The 24991-nt window shown below is 52.1% G+C and overlaps 2 protein-coding genes across 4 annotated transcripts; one reads left to right on the forward strand and one right to left on the reverse strand.

The window, feature by feature from the left end:
• Positions 1-2234: 2234 nt before the first annotated feature.
• On the forward strand, positions 2235-24705 carry LOC308201082 (gonadotropin-releasing hormone II receptor-like). Of its 3 annotated transcripts, none has more exons than XR_013956025.1 (8): positions 2235-2372; positions 2678-2970; positions 4424-4578; positions 5210-5746; positions 6259-8910; positions 9501-9702; positions 10014-11155; positions 22257-24705. XR_013956025.1 is itself a non-coding variant. In XM_080607843.1 (7 exons), exons 5-7 carry the CDS (start codon positions 8410-8412, stop codon positions 10421-10423), a joined length of 1113 nt encoding a protein of 370 aa, XP_080463969.1. In that variant the 5' UTR covers positions 2235-2372; positions 2678-2970; positions 4424-4578; positions 5210-5746; positions 6259-8409; the 3' UTR covers positions 10424-13633. The 3 variants fall into 3 exon arrangements, 1 of the variants encoding a protein (XP_080463969.1); XR_013956026.1 differs by having other exon boundaries at positions 10014-10504; XM_080607843.1 differs by lacking the exon at positions 22257-24705 and having other exon boundaries at positions 10014-13633.
• On the reverse strand, positions 15495-21351 carry PARP16 (poly(ADP-ribose) polymerase family member 16). Its single transcript, XM_080607844.1, has 6 exons — positions 21007-21351; positions 19994-20131; positions 18994-19200; positions 17742-17913; positions 16842-16983; positions 15495-16191 (listed from the first exon to the last, which is right to left on the reverse strand). Exons 1-6 carry the CDS (start codon positions 21190-21192, stop codon positions 16047-16049), a joined length of 990 nt encoding a protein of 329 aa, XP_080463970.1. The 5' UTR covers positions 21193-21351; the 3' UTR covers positions 15495-16046.
• Positions 24706-24991: the final 286 nt, after the last annotated feature.

Genomic DNA, 24991 nt, shown 5'->3' on the forward strand with positions numbered 1-24991 from the left:
GCGGCAGGCAGTGGGTCTCCCTGGGCTTGGCTGCTGGCAGCCCTGGCTTTTGCTCCCAGCCGTGCCTGCATCTGGGTTTGGTTTGTGCAAAACCCACAAAACCCACGCCTCCGGAAAGCCCAACCGTGCCAAGTCTCAGTGCCTTGCTGCGGCCACGGCATGCGCCCGATGCCAGCCCCAGCTTCCCTCAGCCTGCTTCCAGCTCCGACCACAGCCGGGAGATGCTCGGAGGGGACGGCGGGATGCTGCCGTGCCCCATGGCTAGCAGGGAAGGATGCAGCAAGACTGGACGGCTCGTGTTTTCCCTTCCATCACTGACGTTTTCCTGCGTGAAGCCAAGGTCTGGAGAAGCCACGTTCCCTTCCAGCTCCCCTGCCATGGAGGAGCCCCGGGGAGGCTCTGCTGGCTCTGTTTTTTTCCATGACCGGCTCACCGATGTGTAATTAGAAAACAATAGTGTATTTATGTGAACACGGCTGTGCCGAATGCTCCCCCACAAACCGGTGCCAAGCTCTCACCTCCTCCCTCCCCACGCTCCTTCGCTGGGCGCCTCCATCGCTCCCCTCCTTCCCCTCTAACAAAACGGGGGGAAAACAGGGCAGCGATGCTCGCCCCGGCTACTTGTGCCTCCTGCCCTTTCGAGGCAACACTGGCACAGTGACCATCACCAAAATCACCGCGCTCGGGGCTCGCCTGGGCTTCGCACCCCTGTGGGGCCGCGGTGGGGCCAGCAGCCCCGCTCCTCCCCGCCCGCGCCCTCTGCGCCGCACCGAAGGGAGCTGACGCTTTTTTTCCCCTGCTCTGTGTTCCCGGGCTCGCTCCTGTTTACGGAGGTGGGAGCTACAAGAACTGATTGATGACTTTGTTCCGTCCCGAGCGCGCTGGGGAAGGCTGCGTGTTGCAGGAGGGCGAGCTGGGAGCTGGGGTTTCGCTAAGTGCCTGGCTCCCAGCGCTTCCCCAGCCGTGCTCCAGGGGTGGCTGGTGCCGAGCCGAAGCTGTTGTTTTTAAGCCCTGTTTTGACATCCCAGGACTCGGAGCCGCCACTTCCACGGTTTGGATGGAAGCGGGGAGGTGCCGTGGGTCCCCGGGGCTCGCCCTGAGGTTTGAACCACCAGCGCACCCGCAGCCGCCGCAATATTGTTTCGCTTAAGCCCTCCTCCACCGCTTCGTCAGCACAAAAGCAAACCCCAGCTGCCTAAAAGCTTTGGGAAAGGGCCCAAAAAAATGAACTACTGTAGTTTGTTTTTATGGCACGGATGAGAATTTATGGGCTGTGGCTGGGACAAAAGGAGCGAGGCGGCGTTCCCCCCCCCGGAAGGACTTGCTCAGAGGCCAAACCCTCGCCCCCGGCCCCACGGAGCTCGCCTCCACCTGCAGCATTTATGGAGCAGACGCACGAAGCATCGCCCAGATGCTTCAGAGACCTGCTGGCACAACACCACTGGGCCCCCTGGGCTGGAAAACAGGGCTGCCACCTGCTTTGTGACCAGCAGAAGGGCTTCGGTGGCGCTTCAGCAGGGGAACGGCTCTTTTAGGAGTGTTTGGGGACTGAGCAGCAATCCCTGCTGCGCGCATCCAGGCCTGGCTCGTCACCGGCTGGTCTCTGACAGCCTCCGTAGCGAAGCCCTTTTTAATTACATGGCTGATCGGGGGGGAATTTAGTTAAGAATTGCGGCTCGTTTAGGCATGGCCAAGCCCTTCCAAGCCCTCTGAGCACCACGGGTCCCGTGCTGCCCCTGGAGTGATGACTCCCGGGGACCCTCGCCCGCCGCGCGGTGCCACGCGCCGCCACCATGCCAAATTTTGCCCACACCACCCCGCTGCAGGTGAGCAGCAGGGCGTGAATTATTGCCCAACATCATGTTGGTGAAATTATTGCAAACACTGGGTAACGTGCAATGGGGCCACGGCGAGGTCCGAGGCAGGGCAGCGCCTGAATGAGGGCATTTAAACTGCGGAGGAAGAGCAGGGGCAGAGCTCCAGCCCGCAGCCCTCCAGGTGTTTGGTTTAGCTGCGGGGTGGACAAAGGCATCCTGTGTGGAAGCACATGTTGGCTCGGGCAATTAACTAATTGCTCCTGAAGACACCTGTAATTTATTGCTCTTATTTACAGGCACTAGCTGCGGGCTCGGATGTGCTGGGAGCCAGGCTGTGTACGCATGCCGGTGGCACGGTGCGGTGCCTGCCTCTGACCTGCCCTGTCTCTCTTGTGCCTTTTCCTGCTCCAGGTTTTGCTGATTTTCTGATTTTTTTTTTCTGTTTTCCTGATCGGGTCAAGGTGGGCAGGGCTGCAGCTGATTTGTGCTGGCAAAGCACCAGCCGGCTTTTCCCCAGCTGGAGCATTGAGCTAAAAGCTGCTCAGCGGTGTGCAGGTGAGGCTCTGGTCAGGACTGGCAGCATGCATGCCCTTTTGGGGGTGGATCTTCACTGTGTTCGTGGTTTTTTGCACCTTTCCCTGGAGCAGAGTGGCCAGGGCCCTGCCTGCAGCCCTGCACCAGCTCAGGCTGCTGGTCCTCTCCATCACGTACTGTAAAAAATGCTCCTGTTTTCACAACAACAAAGCCCCAGCATCAAAAAATCAAATTGTTTTATTAGTTATCTCATTATATACAATTCTTTGCAAATGCTGCTGAAATAGCAAGATTTTTTGCTTTTTTTTTTGTGGTTTTTATTTCAGCTTAATCATTGCAGCAAGCCGTGTGGGGCTGAGATGGGGCAAATGAGGCTGCTGCTGGCTTGCAGGGGACCAAGTGTCTGCGTTCCAGCTTCGGAAGAGTTTCCGAGCCAGCAAGTGAGGGTGCAGAAACACCTGCCTTTCCCAAGAGCATCGTCTCCTCCCCACGTAGACAAGGAGAGACTGGAGCCGCCGAACGTCCCGCAGCCTCGTCCTTTCCCAAAAGCAGTGATATCCCTGCACGAAGCTCACCCAAGGACGTTTTTAAACCTCGGATGCTGCTCAGAGAGGCAAAGGTTTGAATAAAACGCAGGGGAAATGGGTGCTGGGGGAGGCTGCCCCTGCTCCCTCCCACGGGGAGCTTTTCCATGCACCTCTGTGAAAGGTGCTTGGGATGGAGTGGGTCAACACCTGGATAACCCCCAGTGCCCTTTGGGAATGGGTTTGCAGGTGGTGAACCCTAAAAAAGCAGCGAGGGGCCCCGTGTCCTCCCCAGGAGGGCTGGAGGAGGCGGTGGGGAGCGCTGTGGCTCGGCTCCATCCTGCCCTCGCTCCTCGGGGCATGCGGAGCCGTGGTTACAGCTTTTCCCGTAAGAAAAATCAGATTTGGGTCCAAAGACGCTTGGGAGCATGGGAGAGAGGAGGGTGTTTGGTGCGCAGAGCAGGGCCAGCGGGGAGAAAGCCGGGAGGTGACGGAAGCAAGGCGTAAAAATAGAGAGGATGAAAGAGGGCACAAAAGGCAACGACAAGGACAGCAACTCAAATCCATCCAAAAACAAGGGCAAACTTGTTCACTTCCGTGGGTTAGTCACAATGAAAACATTTGGATTTCATAACTTGTTCCAGCCTAGGAAAAATACCCAGGTTGGGCAGCGAGGGCCTGGCAGGGTCGGTGCCGGTGGCGCTGCGGCACCGAGGGGGACCCGCGGCACCAAACCCCTGCTGCTGCTGGAGCTGAGCCTCGAGGTCTGGCTTTGGGAGATAAATTCATCCCACTCACCCTGTTGAGGGAAGGGAATGATGGGTGAGAGAAGAGAGCGTCCTCCTTTTTAGCCTGCTAACCTTTCCTTCCATCCTTCCTGGTTCCTTGTGGATATCGCTGGGAATTGAGATGGATGCTTGGGGAGGGAGAGAGAAATGGGTGGCCTGAAGACACAGACTCCATCCTCTTGTCTTCCCACACGATGGAAAGGTTTCCTGAAGGCAGAGAGCCGCGGCGCAGCGCCGGGCTCTGCTTCGTGAACGGGTGGTGCTGGGGCTTGGTGGCACGGATGGGCGCAGGGCATTGTGCCCCGGTGGCGATGTGCTGGTGAAACGCAGGGGAAAGCCCCCAGGAGCTGCTGCTCCACGCAGGACGATGGAAATCGGGGCAAGCGTCTGGAAAGGGCACTCTCAGCACGGGACCTCACCTTTCCATGGGGTCTGTTATCCATCCCATATGGGTACGTGCCTGGGGTCCCCCCCACGACTTGCTGGGCTCAGTGGCACTGCGAGCACCGATTATAAACCCGAGCATTGCTGTGGGGCTGAGCATCCAGAGCACATTTTTCTCAACTCTGGGGGCAAGACACGCCTGGAGAAGGGTCTAAGCGCTCCAACTCCTGAAGCTGAATCCAGAAACAGGGCATTATTTCACAAGGAAACACCCGAGGGAACCTGGTGGGTGACAGGGAGCCCTGCTGGGTTACAGCACAGGGGATGCAATTTCCCTTCAGGCTCAACGAGAACGCTCCCCCCTTGCTTTCTGCAGCGAATATTTATCCGAACTGAGGGTGATGCCCTGCCGCAGCTGGTGCACAGGACCCGTCCCCAGCCCCGGCACCACGCCGCAGCCCAGATGTGTATTTAATGAGCAGGATGAAAATGGGGAGCTGCGCGGCCGTCTGCTTGCCTTGTGAACTTTGGGTAAGAACAGAAGCCGTTCCAGGGCTGAGCTCATCGCTAACCCCGGGAAATGACTTCATGGACACTGGTATTTACTCACAAAAACACTGCATGTCAGATGTCCCTGACTAGACTTTCTGTTTCGGGTCCAGTATGAGACAAACATTTCCTTGGACAAGCTGCTCCAGAGACAATTCGAGGCTTGGAGGAGAAAAAGAAGAATTAGGGGAAAAATGTCTGCATCTGAGAAGTCTGAAAGGGGGAGGTTTTCAGAGCAAGCGGGGACTTTTGGGCCCCCCAGCCCTGCAGAAGCACCTGTAAAGGGGCTGGGGACAAGGGTGCGGGCTCTGGGTGCCACAGCGGGCTGGCTCCGCTCGCTTCATCCCTCCTCCTCCAGGCAGAAAACACGGTCCTTGTTCTTTTGTAAGGCCAAAGGCCAAACAGCCGGAGTTGCTCCTGGGGGCGGACAGGCGGGTTGTTCCTGCTAGTGCGAAGCCAAGGCCCTGGCGGTGATTTTTGGGGATAAGCAGCAGCACGCCCCGTGTTTGCGCCGGGTTAGCAGCTCGGGGATGGCATCCCGTGCTGCGTTCCATTTTGTACGGGATGTCAGACGTGAAATGCACCTCACACGTTTTTGTTTTTTTTTTTAAAGGTGACCCCGTGCAGCTCCTGGGAGGCCCCAGGGCAGCGTCCCAGCCCCGAGAGGATTTGGGAAGAGCAGGGGCCAGGAGCACGGAAACAAGCCCTGCCTGCCAGCGCCGTTTCCTAATCCCGCAGACCAACAATGTGATGGCTAAACCAGTGCTGAGCAGACAGCATCCAAGCTGACCTTTGAGGAGACAGGCAACAACAACAAAAAAAGAGAAAACACAAGAGGTTTACTGTGCAAACACGGGAGAAAAATAGTCATTTTTAACAAGGGACCACACCCTTAAAATAAGACTTATTAGTAATGCATTCCCAGGACATTTCTGCATGATGGCACGCTACAAAAATCCTCTTTGAACAGGGACCAAAGGCTTTATTGTGGCATGAGCAAGGCTTACATTTCCCGGGAAAAATCCTGTCCCTCTCTTGCATCATACAGTGGGGGACAGGCAGGACATTTCCAGACAAGGAGGCAGCCAGCCGGGAAGGAGGACAAACAGGGAGCGCGTTCCTGGCTCGCTATTTAATTGCCTCAGCGCAGGTGCGAGGAGCTCACCGAAAGGGAAAGGCAGCACGAGGATGTGGGGCTGAATTCCTCCCTGCTCCAGCCAGGAGGAGAACACAAGGAGGCGGCTGGGGCTGCTGCAATAAACGGGCTCCCACCCGATTTCCATGCTTTTTTCCCCCGGGAGCGCTGCCCCACGGTGCCAGGGATCGTCCCATCCTGCTCCGCCTGTGGTGGCTCTGGGGGTCCCTGGGGACAACCTCCTGAGCTGGCACTTGGGGAGGAGGGCTGGGAGAGCTGGGCTAGGTCTGGTTTTCTCCGTTCCCTTGGGTGCAGAACTGATGGGGGTGCAGGGGGTTGCGGTGGCTGGTGGTCCCTTGCGTGCTCCGGCGGCTGCACGTCCCCTGGGTCTCAGGACTCTGCCGCACGCTGCCTTCAGCCAAAGCCACCTGCCTCTGTGCTGTGCAATCTGACTTTTAAACCACATAGGGGAAAAAAAATCAAACTTCTTTTTTCTTTTTTTTTCTTTTTTTTTTCCCTGTGCCCAGGAGAGCTCCAGCAAGCAGAGGAGGCTCAGCAGCACCTGGCCCACGCAGAGCAGGATCCCAATGGTCCCCAGGAGCCCCCCTCTCGTAATCGCTTCTCATCACCAAGCTATTACCAGTCATCCCCCAAATCTTTTGCTTTTCTTTTCTCCCCTTTTGCTGTCCAGAGGAGCAGCATCCCCCATTCCCCATCCCCAGCCTCGCGGTGCTTTTTAAGCCCCTGTGAGCTCCGTACCCATCCCAGGGCTTTGTGTCGCTCCCACGGCATTACGCTGAAATAAACGCAAAAAGAACCAGGTGGGAACTGAGAAAGTGGAGAGAAAGGAGTTGATTTATTAAAGTGGCAAAACGACCTAAGTTCTTCTCTGGGTTTAATCCCCTCCTTATGGCATTTCCAGCCCGGGCACATAGCTGTGCTCATCACTGGGGCTCACGGGGAGCCGGCTGGTCCCGGAGCATCACCGGTGTGTGTGTGTGTGTGCTGCGAGCCTCTCCGTTGTCTGAGCAACAGGACGTTCATCGCCAACCCCAGTGATAATTAACTCATTTTCCTGTATTTATAGCAAACCGATGCGGCAAGCGTTGGCACTTCTCCCTGACGGGGCCACACTTGGCCACCACACCAGAGGCAACAACCTGAACGCTGGCCATTTCTTGCAATCCAGCAGCTCCGTCCTCGTCCCCGCTGCCTGCTCATTAAAGCCCAAAGCGGGCAGCTCGTTAAGCCCGCGAGGGCAGGGGTGCCCACCTCCGCTTGCCCTGCACCGGGTTTGCTGCACGTTGCCGGCGCAGGGAATGTTTGCGTCGGCGTTGCCTTCTCCAGATGCCAGCGCCTGCAAACGCCTGTGCTAAAAAGAGTGTAGCTGCTGGCGAGGGAAGGTTTTGCTGCTTCGGCGGGGCTCGCCGCCGGGCAGTGCCGCACGGATGTGCTGATGCTCGGTGCTGGAGCAGCCTGACGTGCAGCCACGGCCACCGGAGAGGCAAGGGGCATTTCTCTTCGCTTCGGGGCATGCGTGTGCCAGGTATGTTCCTGTCCACTGGGACGAATCCTGGCATGGTTTTCTCCCAGCCAGCCAGCGGATCAGCACTTTTTACTGCTTTCTCTGCTTGCTTTTTGGGTTTTGGGGAGGGAGGCGATGGATGCGGCAAAGGGGGCTGGAGGAGGGCGGCTCACTGTGAGGCATCGGCGTCTCCATCCCACGGAGCTGGGGGACAGGTTTGGTCTCTGCAGCTCGTTTTATTTGTGCAAAGGCAGGGAACGTGATAATTTGGTATCGGCAAGCCAAAAGGTGCTCAAAATGCTAAGAGCTCCCGGCAGTTGGGAGCATTAATGCTCGTGTGCGTAAGAGTTGGGAGGATTTGCCCTTGAAATGCGGGCTGTCCCCAGGCTGGTTGTGCTTGGGAATAAAGGGGCAATTGAACCAAACCCTGGGGGAACAGCATGGTGCTCATCACCCCATAGCCACCCCACATGTGCCCACGTTTCTGCCTTCACCTCCTGCTTCTCCTCCCAAAGGCAAAGCCCTGCGGGACAGGGGTGTGGAGCAGGCTCAGGGGCACCCGCTGAGGGGTTTTTCCTGCACCCTGCTGGGTGCTGCCCCGGTCTGGGGAAGGTCCTGGCTCCCAAATGCCACTGTGAGCCTCTCCTGAGAACCTCTGCCGGTGCCTGGACAGCATGGGATGCCCCTTGTCCCCTCCTTGCCACCCCCAGGTGTGAGTCTAGTGCAGGAGACGGAGGCAGAACATTAAGCTTACACCTGCTAATGGAAACCATCATGGGGTTTTTAAAAAGATGCTGTCTGCTCGCAAAGAAAGACATGCCCAGCCAGGCACTGGTCCCATGGCTCCAGCCACCGCTCCCCAGCTGCTCAACTGCCTCGCAAAGAGCTAAAAATATGTCCGGGCAGGGGATTGCTATAGCTACGGTGGGAGCCGGAGAGGGCACACGGGCAGCATAACCAACACGGGCAGCGCGGTGCAGGCAGGCAACAGAAAGCCAGGGGTTGCTGCTGGCACCTCCGCCTTGCTTCCAAACCTTCGCTTCCCACCCTCTCCCCGTTTCTCCCCAGTTTCCAGCTGCTCTCCTTGAAGACACACCGCATTCCTCACCCCCCTACCCAGGGGGTCGCTTGGCCGCCAGCGTTTCGGCAGGGCATGAGCCAGCCCCGCGCGCCTCCCCACCACCTCCCCACGGACGGGGACGTCAACGCCTCGGCCGCTCGCTGCCCCCAGCACTGGGTCGAGCCCCGGTTCACGCAGGCGGCGAGGGCGCGCGTGGCCATCACGGCCGTCTTCTTCTTGCTGGCGGCGTGCAGCAACGCGGCGGTGCTGGGCAGCCTGCTGAGGAAGAGGAGGAAATCCCACGTGCGGCCGCTCATCCTCAGCCTGGCGCTGGCCGACCTGCTGGTGACGGTGGCGGTGATGCCCCTGGATGCCGTGTGGAACGTGACGGTGCAGTGGTACGGCGGCGAGCTCTCCTGCAAGCTCCTCAACTTCCTCAAGCTCTTCGCCATGTACGCGGCCGCCCTGGTGCTGGTGGTGATCAGCCTGGACCGGCACGCCGCCGTCCTCCGACCCTTCGCCCGTGCCCGACGCCGCAACGGGCTGCTGCTGCGTGCCGCCTGGGCGGGCAGCGTGCTCCTGGCTGCTCCGCAGGTAGGGCTGGGCACTTTCCCTGTAGGGTTTGGTTTTGGAGAGGGGCTTCACCAACAAGTCCATCCCAGTCCGTGGGCTTCGCCTTTGGCAGCTTGGCATTGGTGAGCAAATTGGTGTGGTCGCTGCGTTGGTTCTGCACCTTGCTCAAAGCAGCAGGTCATTGCGACCCCATTAGGGTACTAAATTAATGCTGGGGAAAATTCCATTTTCCATTATTTTTTTATTTCTTATGCATGTGGCTATCAGCTCCCCAAAATGTATCCCTGCTCCACTGCAAAAATGTGTTGTATTGGGCCAAGACAAACCTGAGCAGTTACAGCCCAAAGTAGCACGTGGTATGGCAGAAAGCAGAGAGGAGGGCACCCAAGGGTGAATCCCACCCCTGCCTCTGAAACAATGAGGTAGAAATGGGATCTCACAGGCTCCAGATCCCACCCGTCCAGGCCAAGCCCAAGAGCCGGGTGCCCAGAGCATCTCCCCAGGTCCGACAGCAGCAGGGAGGTGCTCCCTGTGCGCAGCCAGGAGCACTGCCTGGATTTGGTGCTCTGCCCCAAAACCTCCCCGCCTTGTTATTTGGTTCTTGGTTTCAGCTTTTCCTCTTCCACCTGCACACGGTCCCGGGAGGGAACTTCACGCAGTGTGTTACCCACGGCAGCTTCCGAGCGCACTGGGAGGAAACCCTCTACAACATGTTCACCTTCACCACCCTCTACATCACCCCCCTGAGCATCATGATCGTTTGCTACACCCGAATCATCTGGGAGATCAGTAAGCAGCTCAAGGTCAACAAAGGTAAGCAGGTCCCAGCCCCTTGGGGTCCAACCAGCGATAGGACCAGAGGGAATGGCCTCAAGTTGTGCCAGGGGAGGTTCAGGTTGGAAATGAGGAGACATTTCTTCTCTGAAAGAGCGGTCAGGCATTGGGACGGGTTGCCCAGGGAGGTGGTGGAGTCACCGCCCTGGGGGTGTTCAAGGAAAGGTTGGGCCTGGTGCTTGGGGACATGGTTTAGGGGGTGACATTGGTGGTAGGAGGATGGTTGGACCAGATGATCTTGGAGGTCTCTTCCAGCCTTAATGATTCCGTGATTTTATGACTGTCACCAGGTCTGGTAAGAAATCAAAATGACCCCATCTCCAAGGCGCGCATGAAGACCCTCAAGATGACGGTCGTGATCGTCGCCACCTTCGTCGTCTGCTGGACCCCGTACTACCTGCTGGGCTTGTGGTACTGGTTCCAGCCAGCCATGATCCACAGGACGCCCGAGTACATCAACCACAGCTTCTTTCTCTTCGGCTTGCTGCACACGTGCACCGACCCGGTCATTTACGGGCTGTACACCCCCTCGTTTCGGGAGGACGTGCAGCTGTGTCTCAGGGGCATCGAAACAGCAATCACCAGGCACGAGAGACATAAACCTGCCTCAGCCTTGGAGAAAACCATCAAGGATGGGGCTGGAAATGGCAGGGGGGCTTCGGGGGGCTCCAACGGGACAACTGTCAACACGGTGTGCTGAGGAGACCCACAAAAAGGGGACGGGAAGCACTGCCTTGGGGGCTGCTTTGTCCCGCAGGGGCCTTTTGGAGGTGGCCACAAGGTGGGTGCGGGTCTCTGGCCGGGAGCAGGACATGGGGGGCATGGGCAGGAGGGGCACAAAGAGCCGCAGTGGGGTGGCGTGGGGTGGTGTGGGGTTTCTTCTCCTTTCTGGAGACAGCCAGAAGGGAAAACAGTCCTGGCTGTCTTGTTCTGGTGCACAGGGTTGGTATGGACGCATCCTTTTGTAGCAGCTCTCTGGGACACAAGGTTGACCAGGAGGAGTATTTGGGTAACCAGAGGGTGAGAAGAAGACCTGAGGTCCCCAGGCACCCTGAGTGTCCCTGTCCCCAGCCCCTCTCTGGGCTGTGAGCCTGGCAGGTCTCAGACCCCGCACTGGGCTGCCACAAGCAGCTCGTGTGGGCTGATGGAGCAAAACCCGCTCTTTTTCCTCTTTTCTTCTTTTTTTTTTTCCCCTTTCCCATTAATACACATTTGGTTTGTCCCAGCACCAGCATCCCACCTCTGCCCCCGAGCAGAGACCCTGCAGGTGCTGCCCATGTGCATCCCCATGAGGAATGTGATGGGAAACAGCAGTGGGTGGGGGGCCCATCAGCACCCATGGGTGCCAGCTGGGTGCAGGCGGCTTCAGCTGCATGGCAAGGAGAAGGGAGGCTGCTGGTGGGGCTGGGGTGAAGGATGGAGCTGTGCTGCGGTGAGTAAAGTGGGTTTTATTTTATTTCTGCTTTCCGTTGGTGTGCCAGAAGTTGCTTGCGGAGGTGGAGGCCTCTTCTCTGGGTGCAGGCTGACAAGTTGGGTTAATTCAGCTGCCCTGTTCCCTTCTGTGCAATTAGAGATAATGGGTCGTTTCTTTGTTCATTGTATACTGATCGGTGTTAAATGCATTTTTTGCTTTTGAAGACAAACTTAGTTTGAGCCAGGTGGATTTGGGGTTTTTGTGGAAATCCTTGGACAGTTCGGGAGCTCCGGACTTGGCAGGAGGCAATTTCGTGGGTATTTTTGTGGCCACTGTGGTTTTCAGTGAGCATCTGGACTTTATCAGGATGAGCGAGCTTTGTTGTAAGAACAATTCTTGACTTGCTGTGGTTGTGACAAAGTGTGGTTGCTCACAGAGCCGGTGGGATTTCAGTCAGAGAGGTGCAAGTGGTTCTTGCTGGGTGGCAAGGGTATGGGAAGCCAAAGTGCTCCGGGTGACGCCAGGCTGGGGACGGGTGCTGGGTGCTCGTCTTCCCCCATGCTAAACATCATTTATGCTAAACATGCTGCCCGAGGAGGGGAAAAAAAACAATTAGAGCTGCAGGAGCCCAGGCTGGCTGGTGGGGATTAACGTGAGCCCTTTAGAAAGCATCCAAACTCCAGCAAGATGTGTAATCGCCGTTTGGCTTTCCTGGGCTCGTTGTGCTCAGGGTTAATTAATTACACAGCGCTAATGGAGCGGGGGCTTGCTGGTGCTGGGCTGTCTCGGCTCGACTGGTGCGAGAAGGAGTTTCTTCTACCGTGATGGGGAAGACAGCTTGTTCATCAGACCCTCCCTTGGTCTCACTGCGCTGCTGAAGATCCCTAATGGGCTCAGAGACCTGCTCTAAGGACCAAGTGGTTTTTTTCCTCGTTGGGGTCCCACCGCCTTCACGGCCCATAGGTACGGTGGGAGGGCAGAAGCAGGTTTGGCTTTAGGAGAACCATGGCGCAGTAGGAAAATCCTTCTCCTTGGGGTGCTGGAGAGGACACACACCTCGCTCCTTGGGGCACGGTGCCCGGGATGCTTGCGGGCTCTCCAGCGCTGCCCCACCTGCCCACCAGCACTTCGTGCACGTCATTCCCTGTCGTTCTCTTCCCCTCCCTTTACTGGTGCTTAAGGCTGACGTTTCGGGAAGCCCAGAGCATGGGCAAGATGCCCAAAACAACAGCTTTCGCGATAGAAGGAAAATGTCACTCGCAGAGCTCGGCGCCAAGCAGCGCGCCCGGCGCACGCGGGCAGCACCGTGCCGCAGCCGTGCCTCGCGGGGATGGGCTCTGCTCGCGGGCTTCTGCTGGGGGTGGAAGCGAGCCCTGGCCTGGCTCGAAAGTTCAGGTTGTGCTGCCTGTTCCTGCTTCTGGTTCTGCCTTTTCTAAGCCTGTTTATAATATAGAGAGCAATAGGGTTTTGCACTGCTTGTGGGGGCACGAAGCTTGGAGCCTCGCTCCTCCTCGCCCCGCGGGTGCTTCTGTTTCTGCCCTGGCTCCCTCCCTGCCCACGTCACCCAGGCGGCTCCTGAGATCTTTCCATACGCATTTATCACCCATTTCCCCTTACAGGGGGTGAGTTCTTCCACTTCCCTAAATTCATCCATACCCGCTGCCACGCTTCCCCTTGCAGGGCCGGGTTTGTCCGATGCCAGTAACAGAATCTCAATATTCACCACTATAATTTAAGGTCCGTGTTAATGCACACAGGTATTTTGGTAATTTTACCACTTCTCGACCTCATCCCGGGCTGCCTGCTTCAGACAGGGCATTCCTTTGTTCAGGAGGCAGCTCTGATTCCTCTCCCGTTAGCGTTTTTACAGTACCGTGTGTGTCCAAAGAGCCTCGCAATGGGCTGGAGAGGTTAACGTGAACCTGAGGTTAATTCATAATATTGCCAGTTACTCAGCACAACACCCGCATTAATTCAGCTGACTGCATCTTGCCACGTTGGGAAACACATGCTGAACTCAGCAGGGAGCGCAGAAAACAAGCACGAGAGTAGGGTGTTCGGTATTTTGCTGGCCAGCTAAGGTAGAACGTGAGCACCTTACAGGATTATTTTTTTTTCCTGTTGCCTTTGGGGTTCCCCCAGCCCACTGATGGGGATCTAAAGCACCAAGGAGCCATCAGGACATCAGAGCCTGGTTCCCTGCCTGCAGCCACCTCTTCCCTGTGGGTCTGTTCAACCTGATCAAACCTGAGAGTGGAAGAAGCTGCTCTCCCTTTGATGCCCTGCTGGTTTAACGCAGTGCTGGCTCACACGTGAGGTCCCCCGGTGCTCCTCTCCCTGGGGATGTAGCCTGGAGCCCCCGATGCGGATCTGCTTGGGACTAGCTCCTGACACGGACCCATTCTCCCCCACTCTGGAAGTGAGTTCAGCTCTCCAGTTAAAAGCCAAAAAAAAAAAAAAAAAGCCCAGCCAGACGTTAGGGGATAGCACTGAACGGCCATTACGCAGCAACTCCTTTTGCTTATCCTTCAGAAACTTTCCTATGCAAGGAAGCCCCCCCAAACCCTGCTACGTTTCTCCCCGTCTGTTCCTTTTGTCTGACTGGTGGGCTCCCAGGCTCGCACGGTGGAACAGCCATCCATCAAGCAACTGCTGCTAAACCTCCTCCTTTTCCAAAGGGCCCCAGATAGCCCATCTGTTCCAAAAGACGTCTCATTTCCAGGCGAACACCAAGCCCCTTAACAACACCGTACCTTTTAGGCAGTACCGAACACCTCTAGGTTTTCTGCCTGCCCCGCTACCTACCTTAAACCCCTACACACCCGGCACATTAAATATAACATGCCGAGGGGGACCAGAAATGGGCAAAAACCTCCAGAAACGCACCGTACACGCTTCAAACCCCCCAGTTTCGGCACTGAAATATCGGAGCGAACTACTGGAAAGTGGTTGAATCTGCTTCGCAATAAATTGTTAGTTTACGTACATTTTAATTGCAAATCAGCACTATAATTAGCGCGTGCGTTTCTCGGGCTGAGGAAATGCGATGTGCTGTAACAGTGAGCATTATTAATGGACTGTAAAAGGCAATGGGGAATTGGATTATAATGTTCTTGTTTTGCAAGCTGTATGGTGAATAAATAAATTTGTTCTGGCAGCAAAATTAACTGGAATAAATGCTTCTAGCTCCATCCACCAAGAAGAGGGGTTGCTGTAAATGAACTTGTCCTCTAACTTTAGTTAGAAAACCTGATTACCTCGTCATTATTTCTGGCAATTAGGTAACAGAACATGAGAGAAAGAAGATTTTCTTTGAAATATTTAATGAGTGAGGCGGTAATCATTGGCTCATTTGCTAGGAATATGTGATGAGATTTTATTTTGGTTAGGGTTCACTGTGCAATGAAAGCCTGCATTTATCAAGTCTGCTGCTAAATGCCAGGGCTCGAACAGCAGCATGTAGCTTGCTTTTCTTCACCTAGGACCCCCGGGCTGTTTATCGGGCTTATCCCATGCCCAGTCACTGCTCAGAGGATAGTCCTTTGCTCCTTCTTCTGTCAGTTGTGGGCTGCTTTGTAACAAAATATGAAGGACGGGATATATAAGTAAATATGAAGGACTTGGGCAAAAGGAGCAGGATGTTTCCTTCCATTAACTAGCTTGCACATACCTACGCGTGTGTTTAAAAACAAGCTCCGAAAATACAGTAAGAATGCCTTTCTTCAAGATTAGAAAAGTTGAATCTGAGCTGCACTGAGGTTTGATGCGCCAGCATTAAGCCAAAGCACGCTGCAAACAGTGCAACTGCCATAATTCTGACTACTGAAAGCTCCACCTCTCCGTGAAAATTGGAAGTGGACAATCTACCTTACAAACGTAGCATTATGAATAAGTTGTCACATGAAGGCCTGAGTGAAGTCTACATGAAGTTAATTACACCACAATGTTCAGACATAAAATAAACCCTACCACTTCTGCTGCTATTTTACTCCATTCCTTGGAAAACTGTTTCAGGAAATTGTTGGTATTCTGTTAGTTGATCTATTTGTTCGTAAAGCGAGGCTGAGAACAATTCAATGCAACTAAAAATGTTGGACCAGATCCCAAAACTTAAGCAGCAGCAACCCTAAAAGGCCTGCCAGGTGGCAGCATAAGTGCAACCTTTCACCCTCCCCCTTTTTGCTGCAGAAAATAGAAGTGGAAGGCAGTTTAATAGCAAAACGCATCTCCAGTACTGATGCTGAGTTGCCTGAGTCTGTCTGATCTATGCACTAACCAAAGGCCAAGGCAGGTCACGGCTGAGAGCACAAACCTTGTACATATTTTATGGGGAGAAAGAAATCTTAGTAGAAGCCACTTAATTTTTTCCATTTTGGTTGCTGTTTTATTTCATGTTCTTTTCTTACAATCATTATGCTCAAATATAAAAATTCCTGGTCAGAAACAAAGTTGGTTTTAAACGTGATCCCATCTGCGCTAAGACGTGCCAAACATCACTAAACACAGTTTCTGAAAACAAACTGGTTAAGACCCACTGACATCCAGAAAAATCCTCCCTTCCAACTTGTGCAAATGTTACTACCTCAGTTTGACAGAAAATAGTTACGCCAGAGTGTTTCCACACTCAGCTGTCATTAATTTTAAATAACATTTTTCCCATGGACCCTCAACAATTGGTTCATGCTAAGCTGCACCATCATGATCCTTTTCAGCTGTGCCGAGCATCCTCATGAATCACAGGAATACAGAAACAGTAAATGGAAAGATGCCATGAGGATAACATAGTGGAGACGGAACTGGAAAGCTCCAGGCACCTTCATTTCCAGAGCTCTGGAAGAGATGCAGTGCATTGCGGATTTGTTATTATTAAGGCACATAGTGAAAGTAACAGTTTATCTTCGTAGGCGACTCATCCCTCTGAGTCAAACATTCTGTGCCAGTAGTAGAGGAAGGCTGGCGAGTTGCTGGCCCCGATCACCATTAGCAGCAGTAGGTACAGCATCATCATTACGGCAAAACGGTGGGTGGAAAACCAGGAAGATTGACCTGAAGGCCTGAAAAGGGAAAAGTGCGTGAGTTTTGTGAGAGATGGACAAATGCCTTGACAAAGAGTATCTTAAGTTTTGTTATTTTAAATAATTTAAGCTAATGCAATAAAAACAGTAAGTTGTTCCACAATTCATGTAACCAACGGAGCCTGTTTTCCTTATCCCTCTTCCCTAAGTCACCGTGCACAACCCTATTCTCTCTCTCCATGTTCACACCTTTCTCTGTGACTTGCCCGGAGCTGTGCAGGGCTGTAACTGCCTGGGCTGTACCTGCATTTGATTAGCTCGGTGAATGCTGCCTCTTAGAATAGGTAAGAGCAGAGTTGAGACTGCCCTCGTTTTAAGAGCAGCACTCGATTGAGTTTCATTCTTATTTGTTCATAGCAGGAAACTATTAGAGCTCTCTAAGTATCTTAATGATGATATTAAGTGCTTACAGGTCTGGTGAAAAATAAATTTAGCTGAAACTGGGAGCATTAAATTAGCAGGTAGAGGAAGAATGATGACAGGCAGTAAGGCTTATTTCCATAGGAAACAGATTAAAATCTGGTAGTGCAAGCAGGTCTTTGCAGTTTGTTTTCCATTGTTTTTTCACAAATAGGATATGTTTATCTATGTTACAGCATGCTCATCACTCTAGATAGACGAACTCTTACCTCCTATGCTGTTTCTGTGAATATACTAGTAAGTATTTAACTCGTAAAAGCTGATTATTTGTGACAACAAAGTACTTCTGTGGTACATCACCCCCTTCACTGTTTTTCACTCTTGCTCTTTTTCTGTCTATTTCTTCTGAATCTGCATGGGAAGAGAAAAGAGGTCTTTTCAGGAATAGAAAAGCAAAAAGAGATGCACATCTTTAAGTGACCATATATAAAAAAACACCACCACCACACTCACACACACATACACACACGAGTGGGAATGAGATAATCAAACATCTAGTCTGGGAATTCCCCAGAATCCTTTAGCATCCAAGAATAGACTGAAAAGTTTGCTTGAGGCTATACCACTCCTAGGCATCCTTGGTATGGACGGTATTAAGTCCCGGAGCAGGGTGAAAAGGAGGCGGGTTTCACACACAGCACTTGAGCGGCTGCTAATATTAACAGGGAAAGGAAAACGACATTGAAGGACTGATTGAGCCTGGCAAGCACAAAGCAGTCATAGGAGAGGACAATCTGAGCAGAGGGTTAACAGACATCAAATACAGTTTGGTTTTAATACACTTCGGATGCTCCTGTCCCACCATCACTGATGAAATGGGCAGGCATTATAGATGATTTTATCATATTATTGAAACTAGTAAAAACAAATGATGCAGCCAAATTATTTTCTGTCCTTTAAATATATTCTCTTAAGAGAAGCTTCACAGACAATGAGGCATCTGTGGATTTGTCGAGGGGCCAATTGGAAAAGGAGTCTGAGGCCAGTTTCTGCTGACGAGTATCCATATACTACATTGTTTGTAAAACTGCATATATGCGCAACGCTGAAATACAAAAGGTGCCAAAGAAGGGCTGAACTGTGTGTAGTTATTACTGCAACAGGCTCACCTTTCTTTTTCACCTGGCACTTTACATCTGGGTGGTCGATGATCTCACAAACAGCTACGCAGCTAAGGATAGAGCCCAACGCACTTCGCTGCCAGCCAAGCCCATGAGGGCTGTAGAGGAGAGCCAGGCTCAGGTCACTGGTGAGATAGGTACCTTCACCAAACAGGGACGTCTGAAATGGAGCAGAAATATACCCTAAAATCCTGTAATGCAAACTACAAAAAGCACACAAGCGTTGTTTACGTTCAGACTGGCCTTTCTGTTTCTGAAGGTAAATGAAGAAAGGCTTTTCTTACCCACGTTTGGCCAGATCCATGCACAGTTTTTTGTCCTGGCACTAATTCCCTCGGGTGGGGCAGCTGCCATCCCTCAAATTGGCTGTCTGGCACAACCCTTGGTGTGGACAGATTCATGATTTCCCGGATTTGGATTTAGTTTGCCAGTTAAACGTTTTATATCAACATGACTGCACTGCTGTCAGGGGCATTTCACTGATTTATTGAGACTGCCGTCATTCAAATAACCCAAGCTTCACGTACAGACAAGGCTTTACTCACATTTAAACCCTGCTTTACAGGAAAGGAGGGAAGTACTTTTCAGTTGTGAATTCCTTTCAAAAACAACTGGTTTAGTAACTTTGTATCAGAAGATTTGGCCCACTGGCTATCATTATTAATCCAGTAGATCCGGCGTAGCTGATGAGCCATTACTCATAAAGAGAGTGTGGAGAGGAAATCATGGTTCAGGTTGACAGGAAGGTTATGCAGCTGTTGTGTCAGAGCTGCTTTACAAACAACACAAGGCTAGAACTCCCAGCTTCTCTTCTGTTGAAATCAGAAGGGCTACATATCCTGGGATATCTCCCTTAGCCAGGCAGAAGGACAGAATCTCTGCGCTGCCTGGGTCACTGTCTTCCTCTGTGCATGAGCATTTTCCAGCTGCAGGGTGTTAGATACGTCAGTGTTTTCAGAGGCATTATGCTTCCTTACAAAGAAATAAAGGATAGTCATAATTTGTCACACTGGAGAAAAAACGTTTCTTGCCTCTTCCAGTTTTTACCCTGAGGCTGCATCAGAAGATCCAATACAACCAAACACAAAGGCCTACGCTAAACTGAAAACAGGAGTAAAAGGAATTATACTGCAAAAGGAAAAATACCATAAAGGAATTTCAGGTAGTTTCTTAAGTGTCACTGGCTGCAAGTGACCAACAAAGGATGTGGTGTCAATATGAGAAACACCAGGAGCCTCACCCTGTTCAAGTGGCAGTGCAGGCCGTTGTGCAGAATGGAATGGAAGTTCTCGAGGCGGCTACCGTGGAAGGCGTAGATCAGGTCCCGCTCACCCTTGGTCTCGGCAAACTTGGTATTCATTTGATCACAATACACGACCTCAAATAGGAAGTCCGGAGCAGGAACAGCAGCACCAGACATTCCCGTGAGTTCTTGTATCTTCTCATACTTGAAAACAGGAAGGAATAATCTTAGTTTATGGGGTTAGACGCTTCGCTGAGAATTTTGTTTACTATCCCTTAAGTTGTCAAATTGCTTTATGTATTTTGATCATGCTTCCTGGTTAGAATTCAACACTCCCACAAATCAGGAAGAGTAAGCGTACAGTGAGAGTTCTGACAGTTTTTTGCTGCCAAAGCTAAATCTTAATTCATCTTTCCAGAAGGAAAAAAAAAGACAGAAGTGCTATAATGAATTAATAGATGAAAGGAAAATATAATAATTCTACAATGCTGTTTTGGCCACTGAGATGACACATTCATCAGCTGATCTTGGAAAAGGAAAAAAAAAATGTGAAACCAGAAGTTGTTTTCATCTTGCTGCTAATCTCTACAACTATTTTGATCCCTATTAGAGAAGTGCCTCGGTGGCTCTTAACCTTACCTCTCCATTTTTGGGCCAGTATGCAGAAGTACAAATCTGTCTTTCAGTGAGAAGCAGGACCCAGCCCCATGAAACCCGAGGAGGACTATCTTGGTCTAGTACATGCATGTACATGCTCTGTTAATGGGAGCTACAATCATTGCCCAATCATCAGCTACTGACAGTGATAACTAGTTCTTCCAACCAGTTTTCCTAAAATAAAAATTAAGAAAACCCCTCTCTATATATAGAAAAAATACATTCACATCAAGCTCTTACAATAACCAGCTAACTTCTGGCAGGAGGGAAATACTTTCTGAAACGCAAAATTGCCTTAGAAGACAAATTCTTATCAAGACTTCCAGAATGTAAAACTTACCTCCTGTTTCTTAGTACTTTGTATCATTAAGACCTTAGACGATAAAATCCAACTAAATAAATCCCAGGTCCTTTTCTCTGTGTTTGGAACGGATTCTAGAAGTTCTTTCAGGCTTGGTAGCGCATTGGTATCTGCAAGCTAACAAAACAGACATTTAGTGTAAGCTCCTTTTCATTATGATTAAACAGAGACCTCTAGTGAAAACAAAACAATATTTCACCCTAATAGGTTGTAAACAGAAAAACAGTCTCAGTTCTGAGATACAGACATTTGTACCGAGTTTGTGAGAAAGTTTGTCGCTTCTTGTAAAGCCATTTATACTTGCATTTATCAACAGTATTTGTACAGTACACGCAGGAACAAGCAAGCAAGCTCCCGAAAGGAAACAAGCCATCAAAATGCAGATTTCAGTGGGATAAACACAAGAGGTATCAAGGCCCTGCAAACTACAAACCCTCCCAAACTACTTTTAACTTGCACGCGGTGCGAGATCTTATAACTCTCTGCATCTCCATACCAGATTTGGAAATTCGCAAGCAGGAGTTTACTCGTCAGAATCCCAAATTTATTGTAAAACCTATGGGGATACGTAAGGGGATAGACAAAGCCTCATGCTGTGCTGGTGGCCCTGAAACGCCACCTGCCCCCTCACCTCGGAGAGCCAATCTCACCTGCTTTTACCCCGCAATGTTCCCACGCGTGCTTGCCCTGAGCTCATTAACCAGCACATTTATGTGGCTGTTTTCTCACTCCAGAGGCTGAGCAAAGCATTCCCGTTCTGGATATGAGCACCTAACGCCAGTTCAGCTGTCCAGACGATTTTTAGAGGCGTCCCCGTCCCAGGACTTGGACGAAAGCCGCGCCTGGGCCCTCGGCGGGGGCAGATGGGCGAGCTTCGCCCAGCGTGGCGGCAGGCAGCGCCGGCACAGCCTCCTGGCACCGAATTCACTTCGGAGCCGCCTCCCTGCCTCAGCAGGGGCAAAGGGGCGGGGGGGGGGCTCGGGGCCACTCACCAGCGCCTCGAAGTCCTTGGTGTCGCCGCCGGCGTAGCGGCCGGGGAAGGGCCTGAGCGCCGAGTCGCGCTTGTAGCTCTGCAGCGCGGCGGCGAAGAGGCTGCACCGCAGGTCGGCGGCCAGCGGGTCCCTCCCCGCCGCCTCCCTGACGCGGCCGGCCGCTTCGCCGGGGCCGGGCTGCGGCATGGCCCGGCCTGGGGCCGGGACGGGTCGGGGCGGGGGTGTGTGGGGGGGGGAACCGGCTGCCGAGCCGCGGCCGCTCCGAGCGGGGAGAGGGCTCCGCCGGCGGCCTCCGAGCGCCCGCCCGGGCGGCGTCGCCCTTCCGCCTCGCCCCGGGGCCGCCGCGGCTCGGCCCGGCCCCGCCGCTCCGCCCCGCAGCGGGGCCGTGCCGGGCTGTGGTGGGGCCGTGGTGCCGCTGCGCCCGCTGCCCGGGGACGGGGGGGCACTGAGGGGGACAGCGGCACCGGCACCTCAGCGGGGGGACGGGAGGGGTACGGGGAAATGGCGTCTGCCCCTTGGGTAGGGAGTGAGGGGGGTACGGGGAAATGGCGCCTTCCCGTCAGGTAGAGTGAGGGGCACGGGGAGGTGGCATCTTCTCCTCAGGTAGAGAGTGAGGGTGCAAGGAAACGGTGCCTTCTCCTCAGGTAGAGCAGGCGGAGAGCACTCCTCTGGTGCCAGAAGACTGAGGGAGAGCCAAGCTGCCCACAAGAACCCAGCCAGCATGGAGAAGTGCGTCGTGACCCCAGGGGCTGGGGTGTGAGCTGCGCAGTGGCCCTGTGACACTGGTGCTCTGTCCCCTGCGTGTTGTCGGGGGTCCCGGGTGGCCCTCGTCCCCCACCGTGTCCCTGCTGGGGTATGGAGGGGCTCTGCTCTCCTTCACGTGCCCAGTTTGGGCATTTCGTTTGGCTGAACAGTAAAGGTGCTCAGCCCCCGTGGTCATCCAGGGAGAGTGCTCTTTGTGTAAAATTTGCTGTTACGTTGCTCTAAGTAAGTCAAAAGCATACATGCAAATACAAAAGCATTACTCCTTAAATGTTACCTTGATCATCCAAGTTTGTAACCTCAAAGGCTGAAACCAGGTTTGAGCTGTCTTCCGCAGGCTGGCACTGTGGATTTAAGGGAGAGGAATTTACTTCTTATGGGACATCTTAGCAGTGGTTTCTGCAGGTTACATTCACTGTGTTGCCCAAGATTGAGTCCAGGCAACCAGCCCTCAAATTCTCCCTCTTCCCTCTGTAACACCAGCACAGGGTCAGTGCTCTGCAGTACTCTGAAGCATTTCTCCAGTTCCAAGGTGTATCAGAAGTCTCCATCGACAGCGTGGAGGTCTCCTCGACCACAAATCTGCGGCCTTGAGTGCAAGATATTTAGACTGACAAATCTGGGAACTGTATAGCCATTTTATGTGTGTTCTAGCACCTTTCTTGGTGTTTTTCTTCAGGAGGGTTGTAGCACGTGTCCAAACAGGAACTGATACAGGTGGAGGAACACGTAGAGTATTGCAAATGCTCAGAAAAATGTTAAAATCCCTTGTTACTGGGCTCTCATCCTGCAACCAGATCCTCAGAGATTGTCTTCCACCTTCTTCTGAGCTGCAATTTCAGCCTTACTCATAGCAAACAGGAACACCAGCTGGATTAAATACCATCTAAGGCCAGGCAGGTATTAAAGCAAACAAAATGCAAACTTCCTTAAGTGCAGAGTTCATAGAGTTACTCACCCACTTGAATGGCTTGGGAGCATGAATGGAGCTTTCATGATTCTGGGTAGAACCAGATGTATCAGAGGCAGTGCACAGTTACATTAAATTGAAAATGATTTCATAATGATATATATAAACCAATTTGAGTTGCAGGTTTGTTTACTTGCTTTTTACCGTTTTATCAAAAATGCATCTTTTAGTAACAGCTGCATGGGCAAGCCTGCGATATGAAGCCATCAGTTCTAAGCACAAAAACTTGCTTGGGTCTGACATATTTAGTGGCAACATGGAGACAAAATGATTTTAATGATAGCTTTAGTTTAGGTTACTCAAGTTACTTGCTGCATGTTTTTCTGTTTAAAACCATCCCATTAGGTCAATGCAGTTTTTTTTTTTCCCCCTTCTTGATGTGTTGGTAATTATTATTGTGCAGATTTTGGAATGAATCTTGAAGTCTGTATTCCGCCTGCTCTTTTTGGACCTTGTAAACCCACACAGACTTCTGTCACCAATAGAGGTCTGTCTCACAAGCAGCACATTTTGGGTAATCCGAATGACAGCAGCATGCATGGGCTACTTTTAAGAGGTCTGGCACCACACAAAGCTTTTTCTCAGGAGTTATGTAAATTGCCCAGAGTTGAAATGCAGCCGGAGATTCCTTTCCATATTTCTATATCCTTGAGAGGATGTATTTTATTTTATCTGATGTGGTGCCTTATTCTGTTGTAAATATCTGATATCTCTGACAGTCTGTTAGCAGCATCTTGCAGTGACTCAGTTCAGGACATGTTTATTATCTTGTATTATATTAAATTGTTCTGTGCAATCCCTTTGAAAATCAGCCATTGACTGTCTAATTGGCTGATTTTGTTCACTAATAAATCATTAGATGTAATCATTTTCTTTTCAGTGCCTGTTAAAGAACAATATTGGAAAATGGTAGCGGTGTCTCTTTTAATGTCTTTGAAATTTTACATTGCAATTCTGAGCTCTCAAATCGGTGTGATTCCAGGGCGCTCATTTAAAATACTAATTCTTGTGGCACAGGAGAGATGAAGGGGACTGCTCCTGCTAGCCCTGGGACAGGTAAAGACACTTCCCGTAGCAAAAGGTGTGTTGGCCTCCTGTTCAGGACTGTAAGATGGCAGGCGGCATGCTGTACCTTTCATCTCACACCATGCCTGGGGCTGTGATTTTGGGGCAGTGGGTGGGAAACATCCAGCACTGCCATCTGGGGCTTTGCTGTGTGGCGTGGGGCTTTCTGGTCGTGGTTTCACAGCGGGGAAGGGCAATAGTAGCAGTGGAGAAGCTGGGAGAGAAGGATGGCGTGGTGAAATGCAATGGGAGTTTCGGTGAAAGGACGTAAATTCTGGAGATGCTGGCATCACTGTGCCACCGCTCTTCTATATATAAATTAAAGTCTTTCAAAGTGAAGTGAAGACATCTTGTTGACTTGTCCTGGCATGAAGAAATTAACCCCAACGAGATCTAAAGCATCCCTGGCATCATAATAGTTAATGGAGATTGTGAGAGCATTGATCCCAAACCAATGCCTACCTTTGGGATTTCAAATGGATGGCGCTTCCATTACGGTAGCTCAGCTGAGTTAGGCAATGACAGATATTGATGAGATAACAAGTTTGCTGTGTCGAAGCTGACTGGGAGTGCTGTCTGGTCGAATTCATCTACTACTGGATTAAAACCCTGTTTTACAAAGCAGCTGCTAAGCCAGCGATGAAGTATTGAAGGATTTTGGTGCCAGGTTTAGGGGCGATGCACCTCCGTGTGCTGGTGCTGCTGGACACCAACCTACTCTAGACTTGGGCCTGCAAAACTTGTGAGGACAAGTCAGGATAAAGTCATTATTCATGCCATTTGGAGGAGAAGCACAATTCCCTCCTGAAGTTAACAACACCAGATAAGGCCTTCCACCGGGAGCCGCACTGGAAGCCCCGAGCCCAGAAGATCCCAACTAATCCCTCTCCCGACAGCTCCAGCAGGCACCGTGTTGGCAAGGCTTTGGAGCCGGAACAAACACGTAACAGCTGCTGTCTTAGCTTCTGCCTTGCTGCCTTTTAATTAAGTGCTGTGAGCAAGAGGCTGAGACTCAGAAGCATCTTTCCAGTCCTCTCAAAAACAACCCGAGCGGCAGCCTCTGACCAACGTGCCGTGCATCTCTTACCTACTGCGTCCCTTTTCCAATTTTATTTTTCTAGATATAAAGGCTGTCCTCGGCGATTTGCTGTGACTCAGTGCAGAGGTGGCTTTGTAAAAGGTTCTGAA

Source organism: Anser brachyrhynchus, assembly GCF_964034855.1.
Source record: "Anser brachyrhynchus genome assembly, chromosome: 11".
NCBI lineage: Eukaryota > Metazoa > Chordata > Aves > Anseriformes > Anatidae > Anser > Anser brachyrhynchus.